We start from the raw sequence: 26,574 nt of genomic DNA, 5'->3' as shown, positions 1-26,574 counted from the left end.
GAGAACCATCCTCCAAACAAGTCATTGGGATTCTATCTTCCCAAATCTGGATGGGGACATGGGCATTTTGTCTGATTTCTTCTATAACCTTCCCTTCATCATCAGTCTATAAGCAGCAGTTGCTTGGGTTAAATTTTTCACAAACTCCTGTCTTAGAAGCAAGCAAGCAGTCTAGAGCTAAGAGGTTTTGATAGTTGCATTGTGCATTTTAGTGCTTTGTTTTGTCAGCAAATTGAGAGCTCTTGCGGTTTCATTAGTTATAATTTCGACAACAGCCTGAAGCCTGATGATGTGTTTGAGCATATATATCGGGGTGCGATAGCCCCAGGACCCATCTTCTACACAAGTGGTAACACCATAGTACTAGATGATTTGCTTGGGAGGCCACTCATTATCTTTCCAGTTGTCAATTTGTAAGGTACCCCGTTTTTGTCTACTTAATTTTTCTTCATATATGGGGACTCCTCGTTTTTTACCTTGCCTAAGGGAAAGCAAGAAGGATGGCCTGATTGAGCCTATTATGCAAGACCCAAACCAGTGCTAGGTAGCACCGTATAATTCCACAGATCTCTGGGCACCCACAAGTCTGTGTTTGGGTAAGATTGTTCCAAGCTTTCTGGAGATTAGAGAAATTGGCCAGTGGGTTGGGGCTGGAGTTCTGTGTAGTTTGCAGCTCCCCACCATTTGGTCTTTTGGGCAATGTCATTGTAAAACTTCTGTCTACATAAGTTAAATCCTTTACTGGGGTAGAGAACTGGTCTTTTTGGGTGGCAGATACAGTAATTCCCAATGATAGAAGGGTACAGTAGGGTGTAGGTGTTCCCTTGTGGAGAAGAGCTGAGTATCCTACTGTCTGTCAAGTAGCCCATGAAACACAACTCCAGTAAACACAATAATGCCATCCTGTGCCACCACATGACCCACCGTGTGGGTCCAGGCACATGTATTTATCATTTCATAGGCTCTCTCCCAGGCTAGGCCTCCACAGCCACAGCCTATATATCCAACATCCACCCTGGTCTGTGGCTTCACATACATCAAAAAACACTAACACTGGCTTATTAGGATTGAACACCTGGATATGGTTAATGAGGTTCCTAATTCCCACCCAGATAATACAGTCAAATCTCCAGACCTCCAGCCATTGTTCCCAAGGGCTGTAGGTGGGGTTGAAGCAGACATGCTGATTACCATGGGAATACACAGAATAGATGGTACAGTTGTGGGTGCATGACTCGATGACAGTGCCTGTATAAAAGTAGTAAATATGGAAAAGCAAAGTCCTGGTGACAACACTTCCTGCCCAAGTAGTATGCCTGCATAGTACACAGTTTGAGATCTGGGGGTTCCCCTAGTAAGAGACTGACTAAATTCAACTAAAGGAAAACATGAAAAAGACCCATCCTTGGAGGGGGAAGAAGATGACTCCTCGACCTTCTGCCTTGTGTAGACTAGTCAGCTTCCAGAGTGACTAGAGTAGGGCTGTTGTCCTGTTATTTGTGGTCCCCTGTTGTCTCTTGGGAATTAGAGTCCTGCCAAGAAAGGGTGCAGGTGTTCTGGAGGGTGATCTTGCACAGTGAAGCTGGATCAGGGATACACTCCCACTCAACTGGCTTTACTCAACTGTGGTGGATCCAAGGAGCAATCTCTGCTACATTAACTGTGGTAGGGATAGACAAGATAACAACAAAAGGGCTTCTCCAATGAGGCTTTAATGGTTGGGCATTCCATTCTTTTACCCAGATGGCATCTCCTGGCCTGTAAGGGTGTGTGGGAGTTGTCAGGCTGACAGGAAGTCTCTTCTGGCCCCATTCATTGATCTTTGAGAAAGTTAACCCAAAGACCTGCATCTGTTGCCTGTTTCTTTAAGGTTCTCCCCGTATGCCCTTGATTAAGGGGTGTAGGTGTCCATAAAGGATTTCAAAGGGTGAGAGCCCTGTCTGCTTCGTGGGGCTAGACCTAATCCTCAGTAGTGCTGTGGGCAGTAATTGATCTCACTGTAGATGGGTCTTCTGACACAGTTTTCCTAACTGTAATTTTGGGGTTCTATTCATGTGTTCGACTTTTCTTGACCTCTGGGGGTGGTAGACTGTATGCAACTTCCAGGTGATTCCTAAGCCCTTAGCCATCAGCTATACTACCTTAGTCACAAAGACTGGCCCATTATCCAACCCAGTAGACACAAGTATTCCAAACCGAGGGATGATTTCCTTTAGCAGACATCTGGCCACCTCCCAGTCCTCTTCAGTCTGTGTGGAGAAGGCTTTCACCCATCCTGAGAAAGTACAGACAAGCACCAACAGATATTTGCATTCTTGAGCTCGTGGCATTTCAGTGAAATCCATGATCAGGTTTTTAAGAGGAGTTCCACCAATGCTCCATGCCTGGGAAAGCACTCTTAGCCCTTGTCTGGGGTTATTTTGGGCACATAGGCTATATGTTTCATATACTACCTTACTTATGCTGGAGAGCTTGGGGACATAAAAGTGCTGGGCCAAAGTGGTCTCAAGGGCTGCTCACCCTGAATGAGTTCCTTTGTGGAACTGCTTGATAAATGTAGGAGCCAGTGACTCAGGTATGGCAATGCAGCCATCGGCAAACTTCCACCATCTGTCCAGTAGAAAATTTTCTACCAGAAAATCTGTTGCCTGTTTCTTTAAGGTCCCCACAATATGTCCTTGATTAAGGGGTGTGGGTGTCCATAAAGGAATTCAAAGGGTGAGAGTTCTTGTGTGTACTGTGGGTCCCATTCGGCTAAGGCAGCTGTCAGAACAGCTGGAGCTGGTCCCCTCATGAGGGCCACTTGTTTGGCCTCCCTGTCAGCTTTCTAGTTTCCCCAAGCAATTATTGCATCTCCATTTTGGTGCCCTTGGCAGTGTATAACTGCCACCTGTTTAGGAGCCCATACAGCTATTAACAGTTTGAGGATTTCCTGCCCATACCTGATACTTTTTCCTCCTGAGTTAATGAGTTCCCTCTCTTTATATAAGTCACCATGGACAAGAATGGTTGTGAAGGCATATTTATAGTCAGTGTAGATGTCTACCTGTACTCTTAAAGTGAGCTAGAGTGCCTGCGTGAGGGTGACAAGTTCAATCTTTTGTGCAGAAGTCACAAGTGGCAGCCAGCGGGCCTCAATGACTGAATCCAGAGTCACTACCGCATATCTGGCAAAAGCACATGCCATCCTGGACAAAGCTACTATCATCTGTGAAATATTTAACATCTGGATTGTCGATAGGCTAATTAGTTAGATCTGGCCTGCTTGAGAAAACCTCATCCATAACCTCTAAGCAGTCATGCTCTGGAGGGGGACGGGACCCAAGTCAACTGGCAGTAGGGTAGCCAGGTTTAGAGTCTTAACAACCTCAAGCTGGATGTGAGGGTTTTGACATAGCATACACTGGTATTTGACAATCTGAGATTAGTCAGCCAATAATTTCCCATGAATATACTCCATGAGTATCAGGACAGAGTGGGGAACCGGACAATGAGTTCTTGCTCTAGGGTAAGCTTATCTGCTCTGTTACCAAGGTAGTGGTGGCTGCTAGAGCACGTAGGCAAGGCAGCCAGACTCGGGAAATGGCATCAAGTTGTTTTGACAAGTAGGTCACCAGACAGTGCCAGGAACCTAGTAGTTGAGTCAGGATCCCAATAGCTGTTCCCTTTTGCTCATGGACATACAGAAAAAAGGGCTTCATCACACCCAGCAGTACTAGAGCAAGGGCATTTGTGAGTGCCTTCTTGATTTCTTTAAAGGCTTTCTCTTGTTCTCTTCCCTATACTGAAAGTTCCCATTCTCCCCCCTGTGTGGCTTCATAGAGGGGCTTGGCCATGAGGGAGTAGTTAGGGATCCAGATTCAGCAGAAACTGTTAGGTCTACGCGGATGGGAAGGCCAAATTGGAGCCAAATAATAAAGCAAACAGGCTTAAAGCAAGCTTTATTGAGAGCACGCTCTCGGGCAAGGTTCAGCGTCCCAAAGAGCAGGGCTGGAGAAGTCGTGCCTGAGAAATGGCAGCCCAGTTTTTATAATCTGGGTGAAGTCAAGAGCTTAAGGTATTATGGGGCGTCGGGATAGGTCAAGGTTTGGTGGGGAGGAGCTCAGGGTAATATGGATCTGTAGGATAGGTCAGGACCCATTGCCCGCCAGCGGGAGTTGCCATGGTAATTAGAGGGGAACAGGAAGGAGGAGGGTGAAATGGGAAGTCTCTAATTGCCATGCATGGAAGTTGCCGTGGTAACCATGAAGCCTCTAATCGCTGTGCACCGCAATCATTGCGTGCTGGAGTTGCCATGGTAACCATGAAGCCTCTAATCGCCACGTGCTGTAATCACTGTGTACGGGAGTTGCCATGGTAACCATGAAAGGAAGGAGGGGGTGGAGTGGAAAATCGAGCGGAGAGTCCCTGATTGCCATAGGGTGGCTGCCCACCAGCCAAACATCCCAGACTCTTTGGTATAGGGGCGCAGAATCGGTTCTGGCTACTTCTGGCTGAAAGGGGGAAAAGTTTGGGGCTAGGGATGTCTTGGGCCATTTGACCAGTGCAGCCGGACCCCATGGGGAGGAGCTGGTAGTCATGAACCTGGAGCACATCTGGTTGAAGGTTACCCGAGTTAATTGGCGTAGGTGGTTCTGGAAAAATCGAAAGAGAAAGGGTGCCAGAAGCAGAAAGAGGCAAATAATTATTAGGGGTCCAATCAGTGGGGTGAGAATGTTAAACGGGTGAATTCCACCAGCCGGGGTGTCAGTCGAGGCAATATTGTAGTGGCGTATCTTGTCGCTGAGCTTGTGAAGAGACTGGACATGAGTTTCCACCAGGCCTGACTCATTAATATAGTAGCAGCACTCTTCCCGAAGAAAGAAGCAAGTTCCCCCTTTATCTGCCATGAGAAGGTCCAAAGTGCAGCGGTTCTGTAGGGTTACCTGAGCTAGGGAGGTTATCTGTCTTTGAAGAGAGGCAAGGGATGTTGCTGAGTCCTCAAAGCCTGTCAGAACCTGTTGAGAGAGCCTTTGGGTCTGGATCATTGAGTGAGCCAGGGCACCGGAGCTGAAACCAGTAGCCACCACTGAGGCTGCCAAAGATATGCCCACAAGGACAGGCAGGAAGACAGCCCTCCTGGTCCTATGTGGAGGTGAGGGCTAGGTCCCTGATGTAAGGCCTATGAGTTGGAAGAATTCTCCTGTTCCATACATAGTAAGCTGGGGAACCATAGAGACAGGTAAGCAGAGCTGGGAAGTTAGGGCCTGTTGGGTAAGATTTTTTGAAAGTGTGCCGTTACACCAAAAGAAGCCTCCTGGAGGGGCCCAGAGGGAATCTGATATGGTAGAGTTAGTGGTGTTACATAGTTGGCCAGGATCAGAGTAGCAGAAGGGCAATTGTAGGGATAGAGGATCTCTATATAGGAGGGCTCCCACGATGGGGACAGGCGGAGGTGTGGAGGCTGACCCGTTTGATGGGAATGGCCCAGGTAAAGGAACAGCTACGAGTGGGGGCCTGGACAATGCGGCATAAAGGAAACATTTAGTTACATTGGCCAGGCCTGACCTATTTAACAAGTGGGCACCTTCCTGTGCCAGAGACAGCCAGGAGATAGGGTCTCTCCAGGTTTTGTTTTGAAGGCTGTTTTCTGCCTCCCTAATGGCTTTCACCTGGTCCTTTACTACATTGAGAATCTGGGGGACTACTCATTCATATAGCCTCCAGATTTTGAAGGTTGTTGAGGGATGTGTGTCATACCCAGGTTGATATCCCTTGGCTGTCACCCCAGTTGCCCATCTATTATCCCAGGGGTCAGGAATGTAAAGGCATACCTGGGAGCCATCATAGGAAGCTTCCAACGAGTTGCCTGAGTGAGATCCAGTGTTGAACTTAATGTAATGAATTTTGCAGGACCAATATGGACATCCTCCATATTCTTCAACCCATTTGGCCCCCTCCTTACAGTATGGTTTGGTTTGATCGAATGTAAAACAGAAATAACCAAGATTTATAGTTCTTGTTCTATATGTGTTGGTAAAGGAGTGCTGAAACTGGAGGGTGAGCGGTCTGCTATACCCCCCGGAGGGGCAATCCCCAGCGTTGGTGAGGCAGGTGACCACCCTATTGTCTTTTGTATATGTTTCTTGGATCCTGAATCTCCAATGATAAGAGGAAGATGGTTCAGATAGGGTTGGGGGAAGGGTTAGGATCAGCATTAAGAGTGTCCCCCACCCGGGAGATCCGGAGGGAGGTGGGCCCCATTGGTGTAACTTGCCAAGTTTTGGTGGGCGTGTTGGGTGGAAGCTTCTTAAGGCGGGTGAGGTGGTACCAGGTAGGGTGTCCCAGAAGTTTTGCCGCCGAGGGAGTGGTGAGGATGACAGTGTATGGTCCCGTCCATCTGGGTTGGAGGGGCTTTGGATGTAGCTGCTTGAGAAGAACGCTGTCGCCTGGAGACAGGGGGCCATAGTCTGGTGGAACAGTATCTGATTGGGGTAGGTAGCGATCTGCATGGGCTCGGAGCAAGGAGTGGAGGAGAGTGAGGTAAGGTAAGTATCCTATTAAGGGAGGTGTACTTAATGGGAAAGTGTGGGAAAGGAGAAAGGGGCGGCCGTACAACAACTCAAAGGGGCTTAGGCCAGTTGGCTGCCTAGGGGCTGCTTGGAGGCGAGTGAGGGCCAGGGGCAGCAGGTCAACCCAGGAGAGCCAGAGCTCCAGGGACAACTTGGTGAGCTGTTGTTTGATCAGGCCGTTGGCCCGCTCGACCTTACCTGAGGATTGGGGGTGGTATGGGGTGTGGAGTCTCCATGTGATGGCCAGGTGTTTACAGACTAGTTGAGTGACCTTGGAGATGAAGGCAGGGCCGTTGTCTGACTGGAGATTTTGTGGAAGGCCAAAACGGGGAATGATGTGATGGATGAGAGTGTCTGCTACGATTGTAGCCCCTTCTGTGGCCGTAGGAATGGCTTCGATCCACCCTGTGAAAGTATCAATAAAAGTAAGAAGGTATCGGAGTTTTTTGTGTTTAGGCATATGAGTGAAATCGATCTGCCAATCTTCATCGGGCTGGCTACCACGGAGTTGGTGGAGGGATTGGTGGAGATGGAGTCTGCTGTGGGGGTTTGCTTGAGAGCAAACGGAGCAGGCCTCCTGGACCCGACAGATGGTGGATTGGAGGCCCCTGGGGTGAAACAAGGATTCCAGGAAGGAGAGAAGGGCCTTGGGGCCTATGTGTAGTGAGTTGTGGATGGCAGTGATGACCTCTGTTGTCTGGCCCAAGGGGAGGATCAGACGGTTGTCTTTGAAGATCCACCCGTTGGGGGACATAATTCCCCCTTCTTTGAGGAGAGCAATTTGTTCTTTTGGCTCATAGTTTGGAGTAAAGCTAGAAGAGAGGAAAAGGATAGGTGGGGGAATTGACTGTTCAGCTGTCTTCCAGGCTGTTAGATCCGCAAAGGTGTTTCCTTGTGCCACTGGGTCGTTGGAGGTCTGGTGTCCCCTGCAATGGATGATGGCGATCCACTTTGGGAGCTGCAGAGCTTGTAATAGTTTGGCAATGAGGGGTCCATTGACCACCAGGGTGCCCCGTGTGGTCAAGAAGCCCTTCTCCTTCCAGATGGCTGCATGAGGGTGTGCTATAAGGAAAGCATATTTAGAGTCAGTATAAATATTAGCAGTTTTATCTTTGGCGATGGTGAGCACCTGGGTTAAAGCCATGAGTTCAGTCTTTTGAGATGTTGTTCCCAGGGGGAGGCAAGTTGCTGTCAGTACCCGAGGAGGGTCGATGGTGACTACGGCATAGGCGGCTTGGCGGCCTCCCTGGTCATCTAGGATGGAGCTCCTGTCAACAAACATAGTGAGGTCAGGAGAAGGTAAGGGAGAGTCAGTAAGATCCTGCCTGGGGGTCATGAGACTCTCCACTGTTTGAGGACAGGAATGGGTTGGGTTGGAGGCTGTTGGTGGGGGGGTGGGAAGCAGTGTAGCGGGATTGAGTGGGGAGCAAGTAGTGAGAGTTATATCAGGATTGTCGATGAATAGGAGGTGAAATGTCTGTAGGCGGGAAGCTCCAATGAGAGAGAGAGAGGAATGGGTGAGGAGGTCAGCGAGTCTGTGTGGGGAATATACAGTTATTGGTTGTAGTTGGGATAGCTTAAGAACCTCCCTGGTGAGGGTGGCTGCCACTGCAAGAGCTCAGAGGCACGGCTGCCAGCCCCTGACAGTGGGATCCAGCTGCCTGGAGAGGTAAGTGATTGGTCGGTGAATAGGGCCTGATAGTTGGGTAACGACCCCTTTGGCTATTCCAGAACTTTCATCCGTAAATAAGTGGTATGGTTTGGAAGGGTTTGGGAGGGCCAAGGTTGGAGCCTGAAGGAGGGTGTCCCTGAGAGAAGAAAAACAGTGATGGACCATGGACGGAGAGATGAGTGGACCAGTGGGAGTCTCCTTGGCAGTCTGGTACAGTGGGCGGGCCAACGAGGCAAAATTAGGAATCCAGTGATTTTATCCAGAAGGATAAAATTTCTTGGGCATCAATAGGAGGAGGGAGGTCCTTTAAGGTTTGGACCCAGTCCATGGTAAGTGCCTTTGAGGTGGGGGTGAGACAGAAGCCCAGGAAAGTAACAGCTTGTAAGCAGAGTTGGGCCTTGGCTGGGGAGACCCGGTATCCCTTAGAGGCTAGAAAGTTAAGGAGGTTGGCTGTTCCCTTTTCAGAGTCCTGCTGGGAGGGGGAGCACAGAAGGAGGTCATCGACATATTGTAGAAGTGTACTGGGTTTTGTATTACACATGACTAGGTCTCGAGCCAGAGCTTGACCAAAGAGGTGGGGGCTATCACGGAAGCCTTGGGGAAGAACTGTCCAAGTTAGCTGTTGGGTAAGGTGAGTGTCCGGGTCTTCCCAGGTAAAGGCAAAGAGGAAGTAGGAGTCCGGATGGAGGGGGATAGTGAAAAAGGCATCCGTGAGATTGAGGACAGAAAAGTGAGTAGTATCAGGGGACGTTGGAGAGGATTGTATATGGATTTGGGACCAGCAGGTGAATGGGGATAACAGCCTCATTTATGTTGCTTAGGTCTTGGACTAATCTGTAGGACCTGGAAGGCTTTTTTATTGGAAGGATAGGCGTGTTACATGGGGAATTTATAGGTATAAGGAGACCTTGATTTAGGAGTTTGGTAATTATTGTTTTTATGCCTTTTTGATGAGTTTCTGAAATAGGGAATTGGGGTCTACAGGGATATTGGTTAGGGTCCTTAAGAGAAATGTGGATGGGCGGGTGGTGTGTAGCCACAACTGGGACTGAGATGTCCCAGACAATGGGGTTGACCGGAAGAGGAAAGGTGGGCGGAGCAGTTTCAGGAGGTGAAGGGGCTAGGTGGCTGGCTGAGGCCAGAAGGAGTGAGTGGGAAGTTAGAGGTTCTGGTAGGTGGGGAGGGATGATTATAGAGGCCCCAAGCTTTGTTAGAATATCTCAACCTAAAAGTGGGGCAGGATAGGATGGGATGATAAGAAAAGAGTGTACAAATAGTATACCTCCAGCAAAGCAAGGGAGGGGTAGAGTTTTGTATGGGCAGAAGGGAGAGTCATCAATTCCTATGACGGACTGATGAAGGAACTGTTAAACCTGAGTGGGGAGGCAGTACAGAATATGTAGGCCCTGTGTCCAAGAGGAAGGAGATGGACTTACCCGCTACCTGGAGCGTGACCCTGGGCTTGGCAAGGGTGATTGGGGTCCCCAAGTCAAGACATCGTCAATCTTCTGCCAGTCCGAGAAAGTCAGGGATCTGGATGTCTGGTGGGGCTGACCCTCCACGAGGAGCCACAGGGGGTAAGCCCTGTCCAGGACAATCTGATCCTGTGACTCACCTGTTTGCATTTTGGGCAGGGTTTAGTTGGAGGTCTTGGGTTGGGGCACTGGCGAGCCCAGTGGCCTTCCTTGCCACATTTGATACAGGCCCCCGGAGGGGCTGATGGGAGGTTTCGGGTTTCTCCTTTGACTCGGGGCTGTGGTCCAGCGGCCGCAGGGCTGCTACCAAGGCTTGGGTTTGGAGGGCCACCTTCTGTTGGAGGTATTTTTGGTGGGTTGACGCTGTTGCCTCTTCTCGGGCATTAAAAACTTTAAATGCCATTTTCATTAGATCCTGTATAGGGGTTTGAGGGCCATCTTCAGCCTTTTTTAGTTTAGTTCTAATATCTGGTGTGGACTGGGATATAAAATGTCCAGCCAAGACTGCTGCCCCAGCAGGGGAGGTGGGGTCTAGTTGGGTATATTGGGTGAGGAGGGCCTCCTGGAGGCAGTTAAGAAAAAGGGCCGGATTTTTGTCAGCCCCTTGTGTTACTTCACGGAGTTTGTCAAAATTTACATTTGTTGGACACCGTGTCCATGCCCTGTAGGAGGCATCAGATCATTATGTCTCTCCTGCGACGACCTGGAGCTTCGGGTTGGTAGTCCCAGTTAGGGTCGTGGTCGGGAATTGCGTCTTCCCCAACTGGGACCGAGGGATCAGCCAAGTGGGTTTGGTCAGCATAACGCCGGGCAGTGGCTTTGATGTGTTCCTGCTCATCAGGCATAAGGGTGGAGGCCATAATGACAAATATGTCATGCCAAGTTAAGTCATAGGCCTGAGATAGAGGGACATAGACAGAGGGGTTGGCAGAGAAGGACCCCAGGCGCTTTTCTATTTGTGATAGGTCCTGGAGGGAGAAAGGAATATGAACTCAGACCGGTCCTTCCACTTCAGCCACCTCTCGGAGAGGACAAAGGAGAGGGGGTGGGGAAGGGCGGTGTGAGTGAGTGTGGGAGGCTATTGGGGATGTAGGAGGGCAGGGAGTAGGTGGAGCAGAGGGTGTGGGAGGCAAGGCCAAAGGAGATGGCTGCTTGGGTGGGAAAGGTTCTGTGGGTGGGGGAGGGGGAGGGGAAGCTGGATGTGACGGCGAGGGTGTCTGTGGTTGGTGGGGGGGAGGGGGCAGGAATTCAGTGGATTCAGATAAAGGAGTATGGGGGAGGGGACCCAGAAGGATTGGGTGTCTGAGTGAGAAGGATCTGGGAAGGGGAACATTGGTGGCAAAGAGAGGGATGAGACCACAGCTCCCAAAAGGCCTGTACATATGAGACTTCAGACCATTTGTGGGTTTGACGACAAAAATTATCAAGATCAGTGAGGATATTAAAGTCAAAAGTGCCCTGTGGAGGCAATTTTGAATTGTTGTTTAAAGTATATTGTGGCCATGCTGTGGTACAATAGTAAATGAGCTGTTTGCGGTGGAGGTCTGGAGAGAGTCCCAAATTTTGGAAATTTGAGAGGAGACAGGACAAAGGAGTCCCTGAGTCAAGCTTGGATTGGGGGGACCCCATTCCCGAATTGTCAGAGAGTCTCAACTTTTAGAGAAGCGTCCCTCACTAAAAGAGGAGACCCGGTTTGGAGGAGGCAGCTTGGACAGGGGAGATGTCTCTCTGAATGCCCAGGTGTGAGGAGAAACAGAGGGGCTGATCCTTGGCGTGGCTGCGACTAGGACAGGGGCCTAAGGAGGAACAAAACGGGGGAGGAGACTCACCCAAGTGGAGTCGGATCATCAATCCGGAGAGAAGGAAGGGCCTCAAGCCAGGGCCTGGCCCAGGGCCCTGACTGCCTGGAGTCAGGTGAGGCTCACTTCCTCCCGGGTTTCGGCACCAAATGTTAGGTCGATGCAGATGGGAAAGCCAAATTGGAGCCAAATAATAAAGCAAACAGGCTTAAAGCAAGCTTTATTGAGAGCACGCTCTCGGGCGAGGTTCAGCGTCCCAAAGAGCAGGGCTGGAGAAGTCGTGCCTGAGAAATGGCAGCCCAGTTTTTATAATCTGGGTGAAGTCAAGAGCTTAAGGTATTATGGGGTGTCGGGATAGGTCGAGGTTTGGTGGGGAGGAGCTCAGGGTAATATGGATCTGTAGGATAGGTCAGGACCCATTGCCTGCCAGCGGGAGTTGCCATGGTAATTAGAGGGGATAAGGAAGGAAGAGGGTGAAACGGGAAGTTTCTTAATTGCCATGTGTGGGAGTTGCCGTGGTAACCATGAAAGGAAGGAGGGGGTGGAGTGGAAAATCGAGTGGAGAGTCCCTGATCACCATGGGGTGGCTGCCCACCGGCCAAACAGAAACCTGCAGCTGCCAAAAACACTCTAAATTGCTGGTGGGTCTTAGAGGCTGGGATGGAACAGACAGCCTGTTTTCTCTCAGGGCTTAGCCTATGTTGCCTCTGGAACAGGTGAAAACCGAGGTATTTGACAGTGTTTTGGAAAATTTTGGCTTTTTTTTTTCCTAGAGACATTGTATCTTGCCTCCCATAAAAGAGAAAGGAGAAGGTGAGTCCCTTCCATACAGTCTTCCCAAGTTGGTCCAGCCAGCAGGAGGTCATCTACGTACTGAAGGTGTCTGCACCTGACTGAGAAGGTCTTGAGATCGGATGCCAAGGTGGTTCCGAAAATAATGGGTGAATTTTTGAAATCTTGTGAATTGAGTCCAGGCTAGTTGCCCCTTTTCCCCAGTATTGGGATTTTCCCATTGGAAGACAAAAATAGGCTGGCTCTGTGGGGCCAGCCCCCACATCCACATCAGGCAGATGCAGAAAAATTCGTCTTTAAGATGTAGGCAGGTAAAAAACTTTGCCTCAGCTGGGACAAGGCCTAAAAATGTGTATGGATTTAAGACTACAGGGTGCAAAGTGACAGTTGCTGAATTTACTGCCTGGAGGTCCTAAACTGGCCTGAAATCCTTGGTCCCCAGTTTTTGGAGTGGTAATAAGGGGGTGTTCCTAGATGACCAACAAGGTTGGAGGATCCCATATTTTAGGAATCTGTCACAGTGTTTTTGAATTCCAACCTGGGCCTTACAGAAGATGAAGTACTGCTTTTGGCTGACAGTGGTGGCTCCTGGCTTTAGTTCCACCATTACAGGAGGCACATTTCAGGCCAGACCTCAGGGGTTATCTTCAGCCCATACACCTGGAATCTTGAAGGGAAGCTCAGGAATCTCAAGAGGCCTTTCCCTCAGGGGCATAGAGCTGCCATTCCTCTTCTTGTGAAACTGTGAGGATTAGAGTTTTTGCCTCAGGTCCTCTCAACTTTAAGGCTGTTGTACTATCCAAATCAAAAGTTATGTGTGCCCTCCGTTTGCATCGTAAGTCCTTGCCCATTAGTCCCACAGGACAATCAGGGAGATAAAGGAATTTATGCCTTCCTTCTTGACTCCCAAGATTGCATCGTCTAGATGTTAAGAAGGGGTAGCAGACCTGGGCCCCTGTAGCTCTGATAATAGTTTTATGCCTGTTGGAAAGAGGGCTCTCTGGTTGGGTCACAACTGAATGTTCTGCGCCTGTGTCCATCATGAGATCAACAGGATGGCCCCCTATTTTCATTCAGTCCATAGGCTCCTGAGGTCCTAGTAGAATGGAGCCTGGTCTGTCCTATACCTCCTCATAGCCTTCCAGGCCTGCTAGATCAACAGTATTTTCCTCCCAGGGGCTGCTCCCCTGTGGGTAGGCTTATACTTTCCCTTGACAATCTGGTCTCTGCCTCTAGTCTGGGGGCCCTTTGGGAGTCGCTGGCCCATTGGGGACATTCATTCTTCCAGTGCCCTTCCCTATGACAGTAGGCACTTTGATTTTGTCCTGGTTCCTCCCTAGGGCAGTGACATCCTGGGGGCATTTGTCACCATCCTCGGGGATTGTCTCTGCATCTGCCTGAATTAGCTCTCTGGGACCCGCCTGACTGTTCAACAGGGGCTGGTGTAATGAGGTGCACTTTTCCTTTTCATCTTCCTGTCGGCCTCCCATTTAGCCTCCTGATCTCCATTAACAAAACCTTTGTGGCCACCTCCAGAAGCTGGCTAGCATTTGTTCCACAAAATCCCTCTAGTGTTTGCAATTTTCACCTTAGTGGCATTAATCATCTGCTTATTTTCAGTGGCTTCCAGGTCAAATGGGGTGTACAAATGGAAGGCCTCACACAAACACTCGTAAAACTGTCTGGGACTCTCATCTGGCCCTTGGAGGACCTCTGACGTTTTGCTCATGTTCATGGCCTTTTCCCCTCCTTCCTTCTTGCCTCCCAATAATGCCTCCTGATATTGTTCAAGTCGCTGGTAATCTCAGTCATCATTGGGGTCCCAGTGGGTGGGTCTTCCTTGAGGAAATGAGAGTGAGCATAGGTTTGGGCATTTAGAGTGCCCTCAAGGGCATGATCTTATAACCCCTTTAGAGCTGCCAATGTTACACAGTGTCGTTCTTCAGTATTAGTGTCAGAAGAAGCTGTTGACAATCTGTCTAGGTGGGTTTAGGAGTCTGGATGATAGACTGCTTTAAGTCAATCAGAGTCTGAGGGTTTTCCATGAAGGAGGGAGTATATGCTTCCGATTTAGGGGGTCTGTGGTGGTAAAGGGGCGGTGGACAAATATCCATCCTCCTCCCTGTATTTGACCATCCTGGTCATAATACACTGGGCCTTGGGCTTCCTTCAGGGGCGTCTGCAGTGCAGTGGGAGTCTGAGGAGAGAAGGGGTCCTAGCATAGACTGGGTGGATGCCCCTGATTGAATAGGGGAGAACTGGCAGACTCAGAGTGGGCATGGAGTCCATAGGACTTGGGGAGGTCAAGGGAGTTGGGGGCTTCTGGGCCAGATTTTACAGGTGTGACTGTCCCTCTAGCTTCCCCATCTGATGTTGGAGGCGAGGGTGTGGAACTGGGTGCTGGTGGCAGAGGTGGATAAAGTGGCACATAGAGTGGTGGTGTTTCCTTGGGTTCCTTGGCCAGTACAGGCTCCTTTGTTTTCCCTATGTTTCTTTCCTTTGTTTCTCAACACTTGGAAGTTGTAGCCACCCTAGCTACCATAATCCTACAGGCCTCTTCCAGACAGGGCCTTAGCCACGTGGGCTGGCTGAGGACAGCATCCTGCCAGCAGTCAGTATAGGGAAACTGATCTGGGTGCCTTGGATTTCCTACAATTACCCTAGAGACGTCATTAACCACAGTTGGATCTAGTGACCCTTCTGGGGGCCAACTTACACCAAAAGCAGGCCAATCCACTTCACAAAGAGCCTTAAGCTTGTTAGGAGTTAACTTAACTCCATGGTCTCCATTAAATCCCTTTTTAAAGTTCTTAACCCTACACTCCAAGGGAATGTTTTTACTCTGATTTCCACCCATTTTCTCCTGTTATCAGACATCAAGATAGACATGGGGGGGTAGGGGTTTTGGAGGCAAGGTAAAGAGCAGCCCTTTTCTCTGACACACAAGGGAGAACAATATGTGCCCCTCATCGGTGACCTGGACATGGTTGCCCACCCAGGAACTGCACCCACACAGAGTTCTCATTTGCTTCTACTGTCTCCAGATGCTCCCTCATGGGGATTTAGGTGTCTCTTAGCCATAGTGAGTCCATATAAACCCTGGACTGGAGGCCCTGTTAGGGCTCACCCTAGACCATAGTTCCCCATGGACCCGTGGATTGGGACTCCGCACTTGCTGTGTAGCCAGGCCTATGTCTCCTTCACACATGTCCACACGTAGGCATCTGTGTCTCCGCCCCACACCCAGCGCCTAGGAGTCACGGTTTTGCTTTCACTTAAAACTACTCAGGTAACTCTGGGAGGTGATCAAGCTCCCCTTCTGCCACTTAGGAGCAGGCCAAATACTTGAACCCAGGTTCTTACCAGTCTGATGGGCGGCACTCCCCTGGCTGGTTCCTATGCCTCACTTGGTTCCATTGTGCGTCTGAGCCCCTCACCCTGACTTGCCAGAAGGATGAGTCCCTCCTCTGGATCAGACTTTCAGTTGGCACCTGGCAGGTTCACTTCTCCCGGTGGTCTGGGGGATGCATCCTGGCAACAAGGGAGGTGTAAAACCACCATCTCTGCAATCCCAGACAAGCCCCCAGAAATGTTATGGAAAAGTTGAACAGAGACATGAAACACTGAGGCAGTTCAGCAGGAAGCAACGTATCAGTGGACTCGAGTCCAAAGGCTGAACCCCAATAACAAAGGTTGCTTCCTTATATATCTTTGCAAGTAGGTTATAGAAGCAAAAACCAAAGTGTAACTCATATATGGTTGCATGCAACTCTGTTGGCTACTTCACCCCCTCCAGTGCTGCGTGATCTTCTTCATGTTTAGATTCTTTTAAGTTTTATCTCTCTGAAATGCCATCCCTTCCCCCCTGCTACATTATTAGAATACAGACTTGTTTGTTTCTTTCCTGGTACTCCCAGTCCTTGCTACATATTTTCTCAGGTTGATTTCAGTATTTTGTGTCTTTCTAAGAATTTTGCCATTTCCCCTAAGCTACTTTTATGATACACAGTTATTCATGATATTCCTTTATAATCTTTTCAGTAAGATTCCTTTATAATCTTTTATTTCTAATTCTGGTAATTTGAATCTTTTCCCTTTTTTTCTTGATCAAGCTGCCTAATAGTTTGTCAATTGTTTTGATCTTTGTAAAGAACCAGATTTTGTTTTCATTGACTTTTTTCAGTTCTTTTTCTATTTCATTAATCTCCATTGAAATCTTTCTTGTTTTTTTCTGCTTGCTTTACATTTAATTTGCTCTTCTTTTTCCTGTGTTTTAAGGTGAAAATTTGGTACTTTATGGTTTTATAGCTATAAATTTTTCTCCAAGTTCTGTTTTAGCTGTGTGTTACATGTTTTGGTATGTCGTGGCTTTATTTATTTATTTATTTGTTTTTGTGGTACTGGAGTTTGAACTCAGGGCCTACACATCAATCCACTCCACCAGCCCTTTTTTGTGTTCCCTGAGCTGGCTTTGAACCACGATCCTCCTGATTTCTGACTCCTGAGTAGTAGCTAGGATTGTAGCAGGAACAAAGGGGTTGTGCACTGAGATCTGGAAGCAGCTCTTTATTGGTGGCACCATGGCTCAGTAGGATTACTCCCAAAGTCTGAGCCCCAAACACAGTAGGGCTGTTAGTTTTTATACAGTAGCAGGTTTTGAGTACATCAAGGCAGGAGGTCAATGCATGCTCATTGGAGGACAGCTTTTATATTCCTAATTTGGGTACAAGCCTGTCTCTACCTGGGCAAGAAAGGCAGGTGGGCAAGGGGGTCTTACTTCTGTTTCTCTGCTTTTGCTATTGCAGTTTCCTTGCTGAACCTCCAGCTGGAAGCTTCTGTTTTTGCCTTGGTGGTTAAATGTCAGTGAGCACAGATACTGCCTGTCAGCAAGAGGTGTCAAGACTGATTTTTTCCAATTCATTTTACCACAGGATTACAGGCATGACCCATCAGCGCCAGCTGTGCCTTTATTTTTTAAATTTCCAAGTATTTTCTTATTTTCCTTTTGAATTTTTCTTTGACTTGTTCTTTAGGAGAATATCATTAGCATGTATTAATGAGTTTTCCTAAATTGTCCCTGTTACCAGTTAACTTCATTCTGTTGTGGTTGAAGAACTTCTGTACTATCCTTCCTTTTTAAGTTTATTGAGGTCTGTTTTATGGTCTATTATAGTCTGTTCTGGAGAATGTTTCATGGATTCTTCAGAAGAATATGTTTTCTACCATTGTCCTACACATGTGTCTTAGGCCTAGTTGGTTTATGGCATTTTTTAAGTCTTGTGTTTCCTCTATCTTATGCCTCATTGTATAGATAATGAAAGTGAGGTATTGAAGACCTCATTAGTATTGAATTGCCTATTTCTCTAATCATTTCTGTCAGTTTATGCTTTGTGTATTTTGGTGTTCTGCTATGTGCATGGATGTTTGTGACAGTTTCATCTTTCTGATCAATTGATCCATTTGTCATTATAAAATGTCCTTTTTATCTCTAGTAACACTTTTAATTTTAAGGTCTACTTTGTATATCAGTGTAGCTATTCCACCTTCTTATTGTTGCTGTTTGTATGACAGATCTTTTTCCCCCGTTCTTTTACTTTCAGTCTATTTGTGTCTTTGTAAAGTATGTCTCTTTTTAGACAACATATTCGGAGTGGATTTGCATTATTTAAATTACTCTTAATAATCTGTCTTTTGATTGGATTTTTAGTACTTTTAATTTTATTGATTGAATTTATGTTGACTTTTTGTTTCCCATATATCTCATTTCCTTTTGTTTCTTGCTTTCTCTTTACTGCTTTATTTTGTATTCAATAAATATATCATTTTAATTCCATAACTGATTTTTTTCACTTTTATCTTTAGGCATTGCTCTAGGCTTTACCACACACATCTCAGCTTTTCAAGTTACTTCAGCAATATAGTAGTTTAATTCCAGCAATATGTCAAAACATTACTCATATAGAATTCTATTCTCTTTTCTTCCTTTTTTCCTTGCATATTACATCTATGGGTGTTATAAACCAACAGACACATTGTAATCATTGCCATCTGTTGTTATTTTCTTAGCTCATGACAGCTTTTCTCCAACCCACCTCCATTGTGCTTTTATTGGCAAATATGTTACTTATACATTGTATTTTTCTGTATGTTATAGGTATAGCAGATTATATGTTATTTTATGCATTTGCTTTTTAAATCATCTAAGGGAAGGAAGAAAGCAGTGTTGTAATCCCCTTTTCCACTCTTTGTTCATATGGAATGGAAATACTGTCAGTTTCTTTTAATCTGAAGAAATTCCTTTAGTATTTCAGGTGTGCCTTTGCCCCTTTCTTCCCTCCCCTCTCTTCCCTCCTCCTCCCTTCTACTCCCCTCCTTCTCCCTCCCCTCCTTACTCTTTCCCTCCCCTCCTCTCACTGTCTGTTTGTCTCTCTGTCTGGCAAAGGTTTGAGGGCCTCGTGCTTGCTCTACCACTTAAGTCATATGCCAGCCCTACCAGGCATTTTTTTTTTTTTGGTGGTACTGAGGTTTGAACTCAGGGCCTCACACTTGCTAAGCAGGCACTCTGCTTCTTGAGCCACTCCGCCAGTCCTTTTTTTGTGTTAGGTGTTTTCAAGATAGGGTCTTGTGAACTATTTGCCCAGTTTGGCTTCAAACTGCAATCCTCCTGATCTCTGCCTCCCAAGTAGCTAGGAGGTGCCTGGCCCTAGCAGGCATTTTCATCTTTTTTTTTTTTTTTTTTTTTTTTTGGTGGGGGCAGGTACTGGGTTTGAACTCAGGGCCTACGCCTTCAGCCACTCCACCAGCCCTTTTTTGTGATGGGTTTTTTTCAAGATACAGGATCTTGCAGCTATTTGCCCAGGTTGGCTTTGAACCGCTATCCTCCTAATCTCTGTCTCTTGATTAGCTAGGATTACAGGCAAGAGCCACCAGTGCCTGGCTTCATCATTTTTCAAAGCCAGCTGCTTTGGGCACATGATAAGACCTGTGAATTTGATTAGCCCATTGACCTTTAAGGGACCTCCTTGACTGGAGGCCATGCTTGCTATGCAGGAGACAGTTCAAGTAAAAGAGGCACCTGTAGGTCCATTGATAGAGGCACAGCAGAGCTTTAGGTGTAGGGAAATCAACTCTGAATCTAGAATGAGATATTATATTATCTATTCCCACTGGGATAAAATCATTGTCTCCTTTAGGATGGAATCAGTCTGCCATCAACTGGTTGGGCAGGCTCCCCAGGGAATGATGCCGTATTTGTGACTTGGCATTGGCCCCTGCTATATATGTTGGTGGCAACATTACAGTAATCAGATCAGCCTCGGTCAAGGAAGGTGCACGTTGTTGAGTCTTTGCATAAGCTGTAATTCCTGCCCCTTGACCATTTGGCAATGAATAGCCCCTGGGGGATTAGACAAGGAGACTGACTGACATCCATATAGACTCCTGTCCATCTGCTAACTAAAAATCTCTTTTACTGTGGTGGATGTTTCCTTGGCATCACTACTGGAGGCTCATCCAAGTGTTTCTCCATCAGATTCTTTGTCATCAGTATTCCAGTCTTTTTATTTCCTTGTCCCTGACCAACTCACCAACCTGTTAGCTTCTTCCTGTTGATCAGGGCAAAACCAACCTAATGGCAATGTCTCCTTCAACATGAAGGTGACCACCAGATGTACTGCATGCCTTTCTGCTTGCTGGGAGGAGTTCCCTTCCCTATCCCCTCTGGGTGAGGCTCCATGGCAGCACATGTCCACTCTTGGCTATTTCCAGCATGCCGTTCAGCCCCGCCCCCCACACACAAACCAGGCCTGTGTTCTCTAACACAGTGGCTGAGCACCAGGAACAGTTATTGTGGAACTATCACTGGTCTACCTTTCACATTCCATTCTCCTTTGCAGTTACTGTTCCCAGGCCATAGCCTGGATTATTCTTCCTTGCCTTTTCTGTGACTGCCTCCTTAGCTTCCTGTTACCTCCTTTCTGTGAGAGGACCCTGCCTTCACTAAAGACACTTTGTACAGATACCTTGTATCACTTTATCCTGTGCTCCTGTTTGTTTCTTTCATAGTCTTACTGCTAAACTGAAGGGGCCTTATTTCCTTACTTTCTGTCTGTCTCTCTAGTTAGGGGATAAACTCCAGCGCAGGGATTCTCACCTGCCGGTTAACTGCTGGCTCCAGACTGCACAGAGAAAGGCCTGTCACATAGGCAGGACTTATAGGTTTGTGGAGGAATGAAAATTCTTTTTTACAAAAATACTGGTAATAGTGGGGAGGCAAGTGGATGATTCGAGATCTTAGTTGTAAAATTGCTTTCAAATAATTTGGACTCTGATAAGTTTGTAGTTTTATGTGTTTAGTATCTTGGAATTATAGATTACGATAACTAAATTTCCAGGAAAACTTTTGCAGATAGTGTGTCTTATAGATGAGTATAATGGAAGTCAAGAGGCCTAGGCCCCTGAATGCCAGGGGGCTGGGGTCTTGTCTGCCTCTGTGCTTGCTTATGTGACATAGAGTATATCACATAGCATGGTCTGCAAGAGCTTTCTAGATCAAAGCTGGTAGTATCAGGGTTCTCACAAAGCCTTCCAGCCTTGATTCATGTTTGTGCACCTCACATTTTGACAGGAACAAGACCTGGTCGGGGGCCCACTTTGTGTCGGAGCGGAGCAGCGTATTGGTGTTTTTGCCAGGTGTGAATGTCATAATTTTGTGACCTAGAATTATAATACTCTGGACAGCACATAATATGAAAAATGGTAGTCTCCATGTCTGTTTTTTTAGATACTTGAGAACATAAACGAATGAGACTTTGAGTTTGACTTTCTACTATAAGCTTTGTATTGCTAAAAAGATTTTTTTTTGGTGGTACTGGGATTTGAACTCAGGGCCTTACATTTACTAATCAAGTGCTCTACCACTTGAGCAACATACTCAGCCCCTAAAAAGATTTCTTATTGACAATGAAGAGTATAACTTTTCAAAGACAGACTTGCCACATTTACTTTTGTTAAGCTTGCATTCACTTATGTAGTTATAAATGAGGTTAATTGTCATCAGTCTCTGTTAAAGCTTACCTAGTAACAGTGAAATGTAATACAAGAATCATCAGAATAGTCTTTGTGTTTCTTTCTCAGTGCTTGATAAACAAATCTGAAAAGATTAAGTTAAATTGTACTTTTTTCAAAATGATTTTAAATTATTTTTATCAAGTAGTATAGTTTGATGGAAATTAAAACAATAATTCAAATATTTTTCATTGTTAAAAGATCATGTATAGAGCATATGAGTGTTTGTGCTTATCGTGATGGAAAACAAAAAGCGTACAATGAGAGAAACTTAATTTTGGAATGCAGCATGTGAGTTTAAAATCTTTGTCACATTTTGCTTAGGGTATGGATTCATTTCATGTGTAGAAAACAATCACTGGCTGATAGTTTGGGCAGAGTTGCATTTACTCCCTTCCATTCTTACCAGATGATGCACTTAACTAAGTGACTATTGTGTGCAGCAGAACCATGTGGTATCAACCTTGTCATACCTAAGATGAGATAAATACTTTTCAGCTGCTAGACATTCCCTGAGTAAAATATTTAAGTGATATTTTGTATTTAAATTTGTTGTCTTTCTGTTATATGCTTATATAAATTCAAGTTTGATATATGTTTATATACTTTATTAATCTATATTAAGTTTATATACTTTATGTGAGCAGTTTTGTTTTTCTACAGCTGTTATACCAAGGTGCCACAAATTGGATGGCTTAAAAACAATAATGATTTATTTTCTCATTGTTCTGGAAGCTAGGTGTTCAAGATCAAGCTGTCAGCAAGGCTGTGCCCCTTTGAGCTTCTGGGAAGACTCCTTCTTGGCCTTTTCCCAGCTTCTGATTGTGGTCACCAGTCCATGATGTTCTTTGGCTTGTAGCTCTTATCACTCCCTTCTCTGCTGCTGTTAGGTGGCATTCTTTCTGTGTGTGTGCTTCTTCCCTTCTTCTCATGAAGACACCAGCCCTATTGATTGAGGGCCCAGCCTCATCCTAACTAATTACATCTGTAATGACTGTTTCCAAATAAGGTCACATTCTGAATTGCTGGAGTTGGGACTTCAGTGTAGCCTTTGGGGAGACACAGGTGAATCCACAGTGACTCAAGTACTGATAATTCAGGATGAGGCAAAAGCACATGCAGGTGTTACATATCGATAAGCATTTTAAACCTAATAAAAAAGACTTCGTGTATCTTTATGATTAAATCTTAGCTCTCAACTACTGAGCTACACCCAGTCCAAAAATTTTGCTTTGTTTTGTTTTTTTTTTTTTTTTTTGAGACAGGGTCTCTGTGTAGCCCAGACTGACCTTGAACTCAGTATATCACTTGGGATGGCCTCAAACTTGCAGGTCTTCTGCTTTTAGCTAGAGGCTGGGAATCCAGGTGTGAACCACCGTGTCTGATTTTGAAATGTTTTTCACTGGAAAAATTTAGGAAATTTGGAAAATTTGTGGGAAGAAAAGAAATGAAAAATTACTCATACAGCCAATGCCATTGGTAGTTACTGCTTTGGCAAGGAAAATATTGGAAGGATATATGTATATATTTTTTAATATTTCTGAGTTACTGCTGGTTAATGTCATTATGCATTTTTATTTGTAATTCTGACATACTTAGGTGAAAAGGATAAAAAAGTCAAATGGGAATTGATAGGGCCTTCTTTGAAAAAGATGTCATTTTAATTTATAAGTTAGTTGTTAGCAATAAATACAAATTTAGTTTTTTCCCCTTCTAGGTCTGGGTGAAATAAACTATATGCATGAACTTCTCACAAACATGATTCACAAAAGGTGTGTTTAAAATGAAATGGCTTTATTTTTACTTTTAGAGTATTAAATTGTTTATGCCTTTATATAATTTTAATTATCTCAATGAGTAGTTACTTTTATATCTCATGTGTATGATGTGGTATTTTATTTTAGTAATTTGTTTTCTTAGGTTACAAGTCTATCCGCTCCATTCCAGTGTGACTTTAGAAGAACAGAACAATATATTTTTAAGTCCAGTCCCTGGGTACCGAAAGGTAGGAAGGCTGGAAGACAAGTTTTAAGCACCTTCCTCAGAGACTCTACTTGGGAAAGTAGCCTCTTTCTCGTTGTACCTGTCGCTGAGTAGGTTAGCTAGTTATGCTACTTAATTTTGCATTTTATTTTATAAATCACTTTGCTACAAAGATAAGATTTTTTTCTCTTTTTTGAGACAGGATCTCACTATGTAGTCCAGGTTGGCCTTGAACTCAAGATCCTCCTGCCCCATCTTTTCCAGTGCAAGGATTTTAAGTGTACCCCCCTGCCCATGCCTGGCAAAGCTAAGGGTTTTTAATTTCTTTCAGGACATTATTGCTAGTGGATTTTGATGCCTTTAATTATTTTTTGGTATCTTCCAGACTTTGGAACTCTGTAGTGTCCCTGACACTCCTCTGGTGAGTTTGTCAGTGAGGCCATGGTCCTCTTGAGGTGGATTTCTTAGTTTTAGACCCTTCTGAGCTGCCTCAGATGATCAGCGATCACCTTGAGCTTGTGGTCCAACTCTGATTTCCATGAGAATGTTTGGTATTTCTAGAGGAAGCCTAGACCTTGAATGTTATGGCTTTGACCTGGCTGTGCTTTTTTGCCCCTGGCAATTCCACAGTCTCCCTCACCCCCGAAGCTTCCATAGCAGGGTCAGGAGCAGTTCTTTGCACAGGGTCTTGCCTGCTGCTTTTAAGCACCTTCTGTGCTGTGTGTGATTAGTTTTCCATACTTTGGGGCTTTTGGATCAGTTGTGATCTGCATAAAATAGGAAAATCTCTAGTTTCAGGTTTTGAGTTCACAAAGAAAAAAAAGAAAAACAAATTTTTAGTTCAGTATTTATACTAAGAAGCAACAGTGTTCAAGCAAGTTCCTTCTTAAACTCTGCATAATAGTATCCAGAATGGAAGGGGAATGTGAGCCTCTTTTCTTTGATGTTCCACAGATTATTCTGTCTACCAACATTGCAGAGAGTTCTGTCACAGTTCCAGATGTCAAGTATGGTAAGGTCTTTCTCTACTTGCCTTCCCACATAAACTATAGTATCCATAGGTCTTCTTGTCTCAAGAATTGTCCCTCCCACCATGTCATCTCTTCCTTGTTTTGGAAGAGAGACTTCAGAGTAGTAGGCTCACATGAGGAGTCCTGTCCTCTTGGTTTATCACTTCTTCCTCTGAGCATGCCAGTTCACTTGGGGAAGGGCTGTTTTTGGGGTGTCTAGGGCATTTCAAGAGGACTGATGAGAAGCCCAGCTTTGGGGCTACCCAGGTGGAGTTCTCTGATGGGGGTGGAGACAGATGTTGGGATAGAATCCATGAATCTCTGTCCCTGAAGGTAGCTTGGAAGGAAGCCATGCAGGCTCCAGAACCAAGCTCTCCATCATTTGGTCCTCTGCATGCATGTCCTTGATAACTGCGAGGTTGCTTATTGATGAGTTTTCTGTGCTCATTAACCATATTTGAAAGCCCAGTGCTTGTGTCTAGGAGCACCATGGTGAGTAAGACACACTCTTGCCCTCACAATGACTACATTCTGGTGGGAGAGACAGATGATTAGTAGGTAAAAAATACAGCTCAGGGAGAGGTAAGTGTTCATAAGAAAATAAATCAGGGGATGTGCTGGCATTAGACACATAGTGCAGAGTGGGCAGCAGGAGGCCCAGCTACATGCCATGGTGGCTCCTGGACTTGTGGTTGGGTGCTTACAGCGGGAGGTAAGGACAGCTAGCAGGGTGCAGATGGATGGCTTTAGGTCCCTGTGGGAAGAAAGATGGCTGGGGCAGGATCCCATCAGTGGAGGAGAGAGAAGATGGGAGTTCTGTCTTGAAACTGTGATGTAGGTGGGAATGCTGTTGGACTGGGGTGGCCATGGTGATAGAAGGAAAAGACTTATTAGGTAGGGTGATGGGGGAGCACGTTTTTAAGGAAGTGATATTTGAACAAAGACCTAAATTAAATGCGAAGGGAGCTGGACAAAAATGCAGTTCAGGCATAGGAACAGATTAAAGAGCAGCCAGAAAGACAGAATTGGATAAACCCAAGGGAAAGGACAGCTAGTGGGTGTTTTGTCTCTGTGCTAGGGAAAATTGTGGAAACAAAGCAGACAGAAGTCTGGGGTGAGATGTGTATTGGAAGGATAAACAATAGGATAATTAAAAATAGGCAGTGAGTTAGATGATGCTGATAGAAGAACAAAAAGTGTAGTAGGGAGTTTTGGGGAGGGCATGACATGACAGCAGGAATAGTTGGGGAAACTTCTCCCAGAGGGGGACACTCTAGTTCCATCCTGGGTTGATATGGTCAAAAACCAACAAGAGGGCCTAGGCCATTGGACCAGGGTAAGCAAGGGAGGAAAAAAGGTGGAAGGAGGGATCCAGGATCAGTGGGGCCCCGGGTCATGCAGGACTTTACAGGGCATGGTAAAGACTGCTTTGCTGAGTAAGGTGGAGAGGAGAAATCACACAACCTAAAGGCCATTACCAGGATCACTTTGGGTATAGACTAAAATAAGACAAAGGAGAGGAAAAGGAAGTGTGTTGGGAGATAGGTTCTATGGCCTGGGTGAGAATTGGATGGTTGAAAATAGGACAGCAGTGGAGGGGATAGAAGTACCTGTTTTTGGGTTGATTCTGAAGGTAGGGCCAGTGAGGGGGTTGCAGAGGTACCTAAGGGATTATGAGAGATGGAATAGACACCTAAAGGTGGCCGAGCTGCCAGGAAGGAAAGGGCCTATGTGTATCTTCCCTTCACACTACATAGGCGACACAGGGTAAATGGAGAGCCGTCATTCACCAGGACTGTGCTGGCATTAGACCCCTAGGGCAGAGTGTGCCGCAGGAGACTGGGCTGCATGCCATGGTGGCTCCTGGACTTGTGGTTGGGTGATCCCAGGGAGAGTTGAGTATAGGAGCAGGGGAGGGGCAGCCAACAGGTTACAGATGGACAGCTTTAGGCCCTGTGGGGGGATGGCTGGGGCAGGATTCCAACAGTGGGAAGAGAGGGAGAGGGAAGATGGGAGTTCTGTTTTGAAACTGTGATAGAGGGAGGGAGCTCTGTTGGACTGGGGTGGGCCACGGTGACAGGAAGTTGCTAATGCAGGATGGGAGGCAATGGTATGAGAGGGGCGGGCCTCGGGCCTGAGAAGGTAACTAACCGTTGGGTGCATCCAGGTGAGCCCGTCTTAGGACACATTGGGTCTTACGGGTTATATGTTTTGTATGCCTAAAGA

The 26,574-nt window shown here is 46.2% G+C and overlaps 2 protein-coding genes across 3 annotated transcripts in view; one reads left to right on the top strand and one right to left on the bottom strand.

The window, feature by feature from the left end:
- The window catches only part of Tdrd9 (tudor domain containing 9), a 90,428-nt gene that overhangs the window by 14,996 nt on the left and 48,858 nt on the right, over nt 1-26,574 (top strand). The window contains exons 4-7 of the mRNA XM_020187185.2: nt 20,916-20,980; nt 23,073-23,127; nt 23,276-23,360; nt 24,293-24,350. Of these exons, the coding sequence (XP_020042774.2) occupies nt 20,916-20,980; nt 23,073-23,127; nt 23,276-23,360; nt 24,293-24,350 (263 nt within the window). The remainder of the gene's footprint in view (nt 1-20,915; nt 20,981-23,072; nt 23,128-23,275; nt 23,361-24,292; nt 24,351-26,574) is intronic.
- On the bottom strand, nt 3,931-11,876 carry LOC141421468 (uncharacterized). 2 transcript variants are annotated; one of them, XM_074067052.1, is made up of 3 exons: nt 11,528-11,876; nt 9,839-10,666; nt 3,931-7,819 (listed from the first exon to the last, which is right to left on the bottom strand). In XM_074067052.1, exons 2-3 carry the CDS (start codon nt 10,105-10,107, stop codon nt 6,163-6,165), a joined length of 1,926 nt encoding a protein of 641 aa, XP_073923153.1. In that variant the 5' UTR covers nt 10,108-10,666; nt 11,528-11,876; the 3' UTR covers nt 3,931-6,162. The 2 variants fall into 2 exon arrangements, with proteins under 2 accessions (XP_073923153.1, XP_073923154.1); XM_074067053.1 differs by having other exon boundaries at nt 9,839-10,113.

The sequence above is a fragment of the Castor canadensis genome, chromosome 3 (assembly GCF_047511655.1).
Source record: "Castor canadensis chromosome 3, mCasCan1.hap1v2, whole genome shotgun sequence".
NCBI lineage: Eukaryota > Metazoa > Chordata > Mammalia > Rodentia > Castoridae > Castor > Castor canadensis.
The sequence above is the reverse complement of the archived record's forward strand: the minus strand, read 5'-3'. Positions and strand labels throughout refer to the sequence as shown.

Coding starts and splice junctions, on each gene's coding strand:
- LOC141421468 (XM_074067052.1), bottom strand. CDS start 10,107: ATGAAAATGGCATTTAAAGTTTTTAATGCCCGAGAAGAGGCAACAGCG. Junction 7,820..9,838: donor CCTGCCCAAAATGCAAACAG/GTGAGTCACAGG, acceptor GTTTGTTGACAG/GAGCTCCATCCTAGATGACC.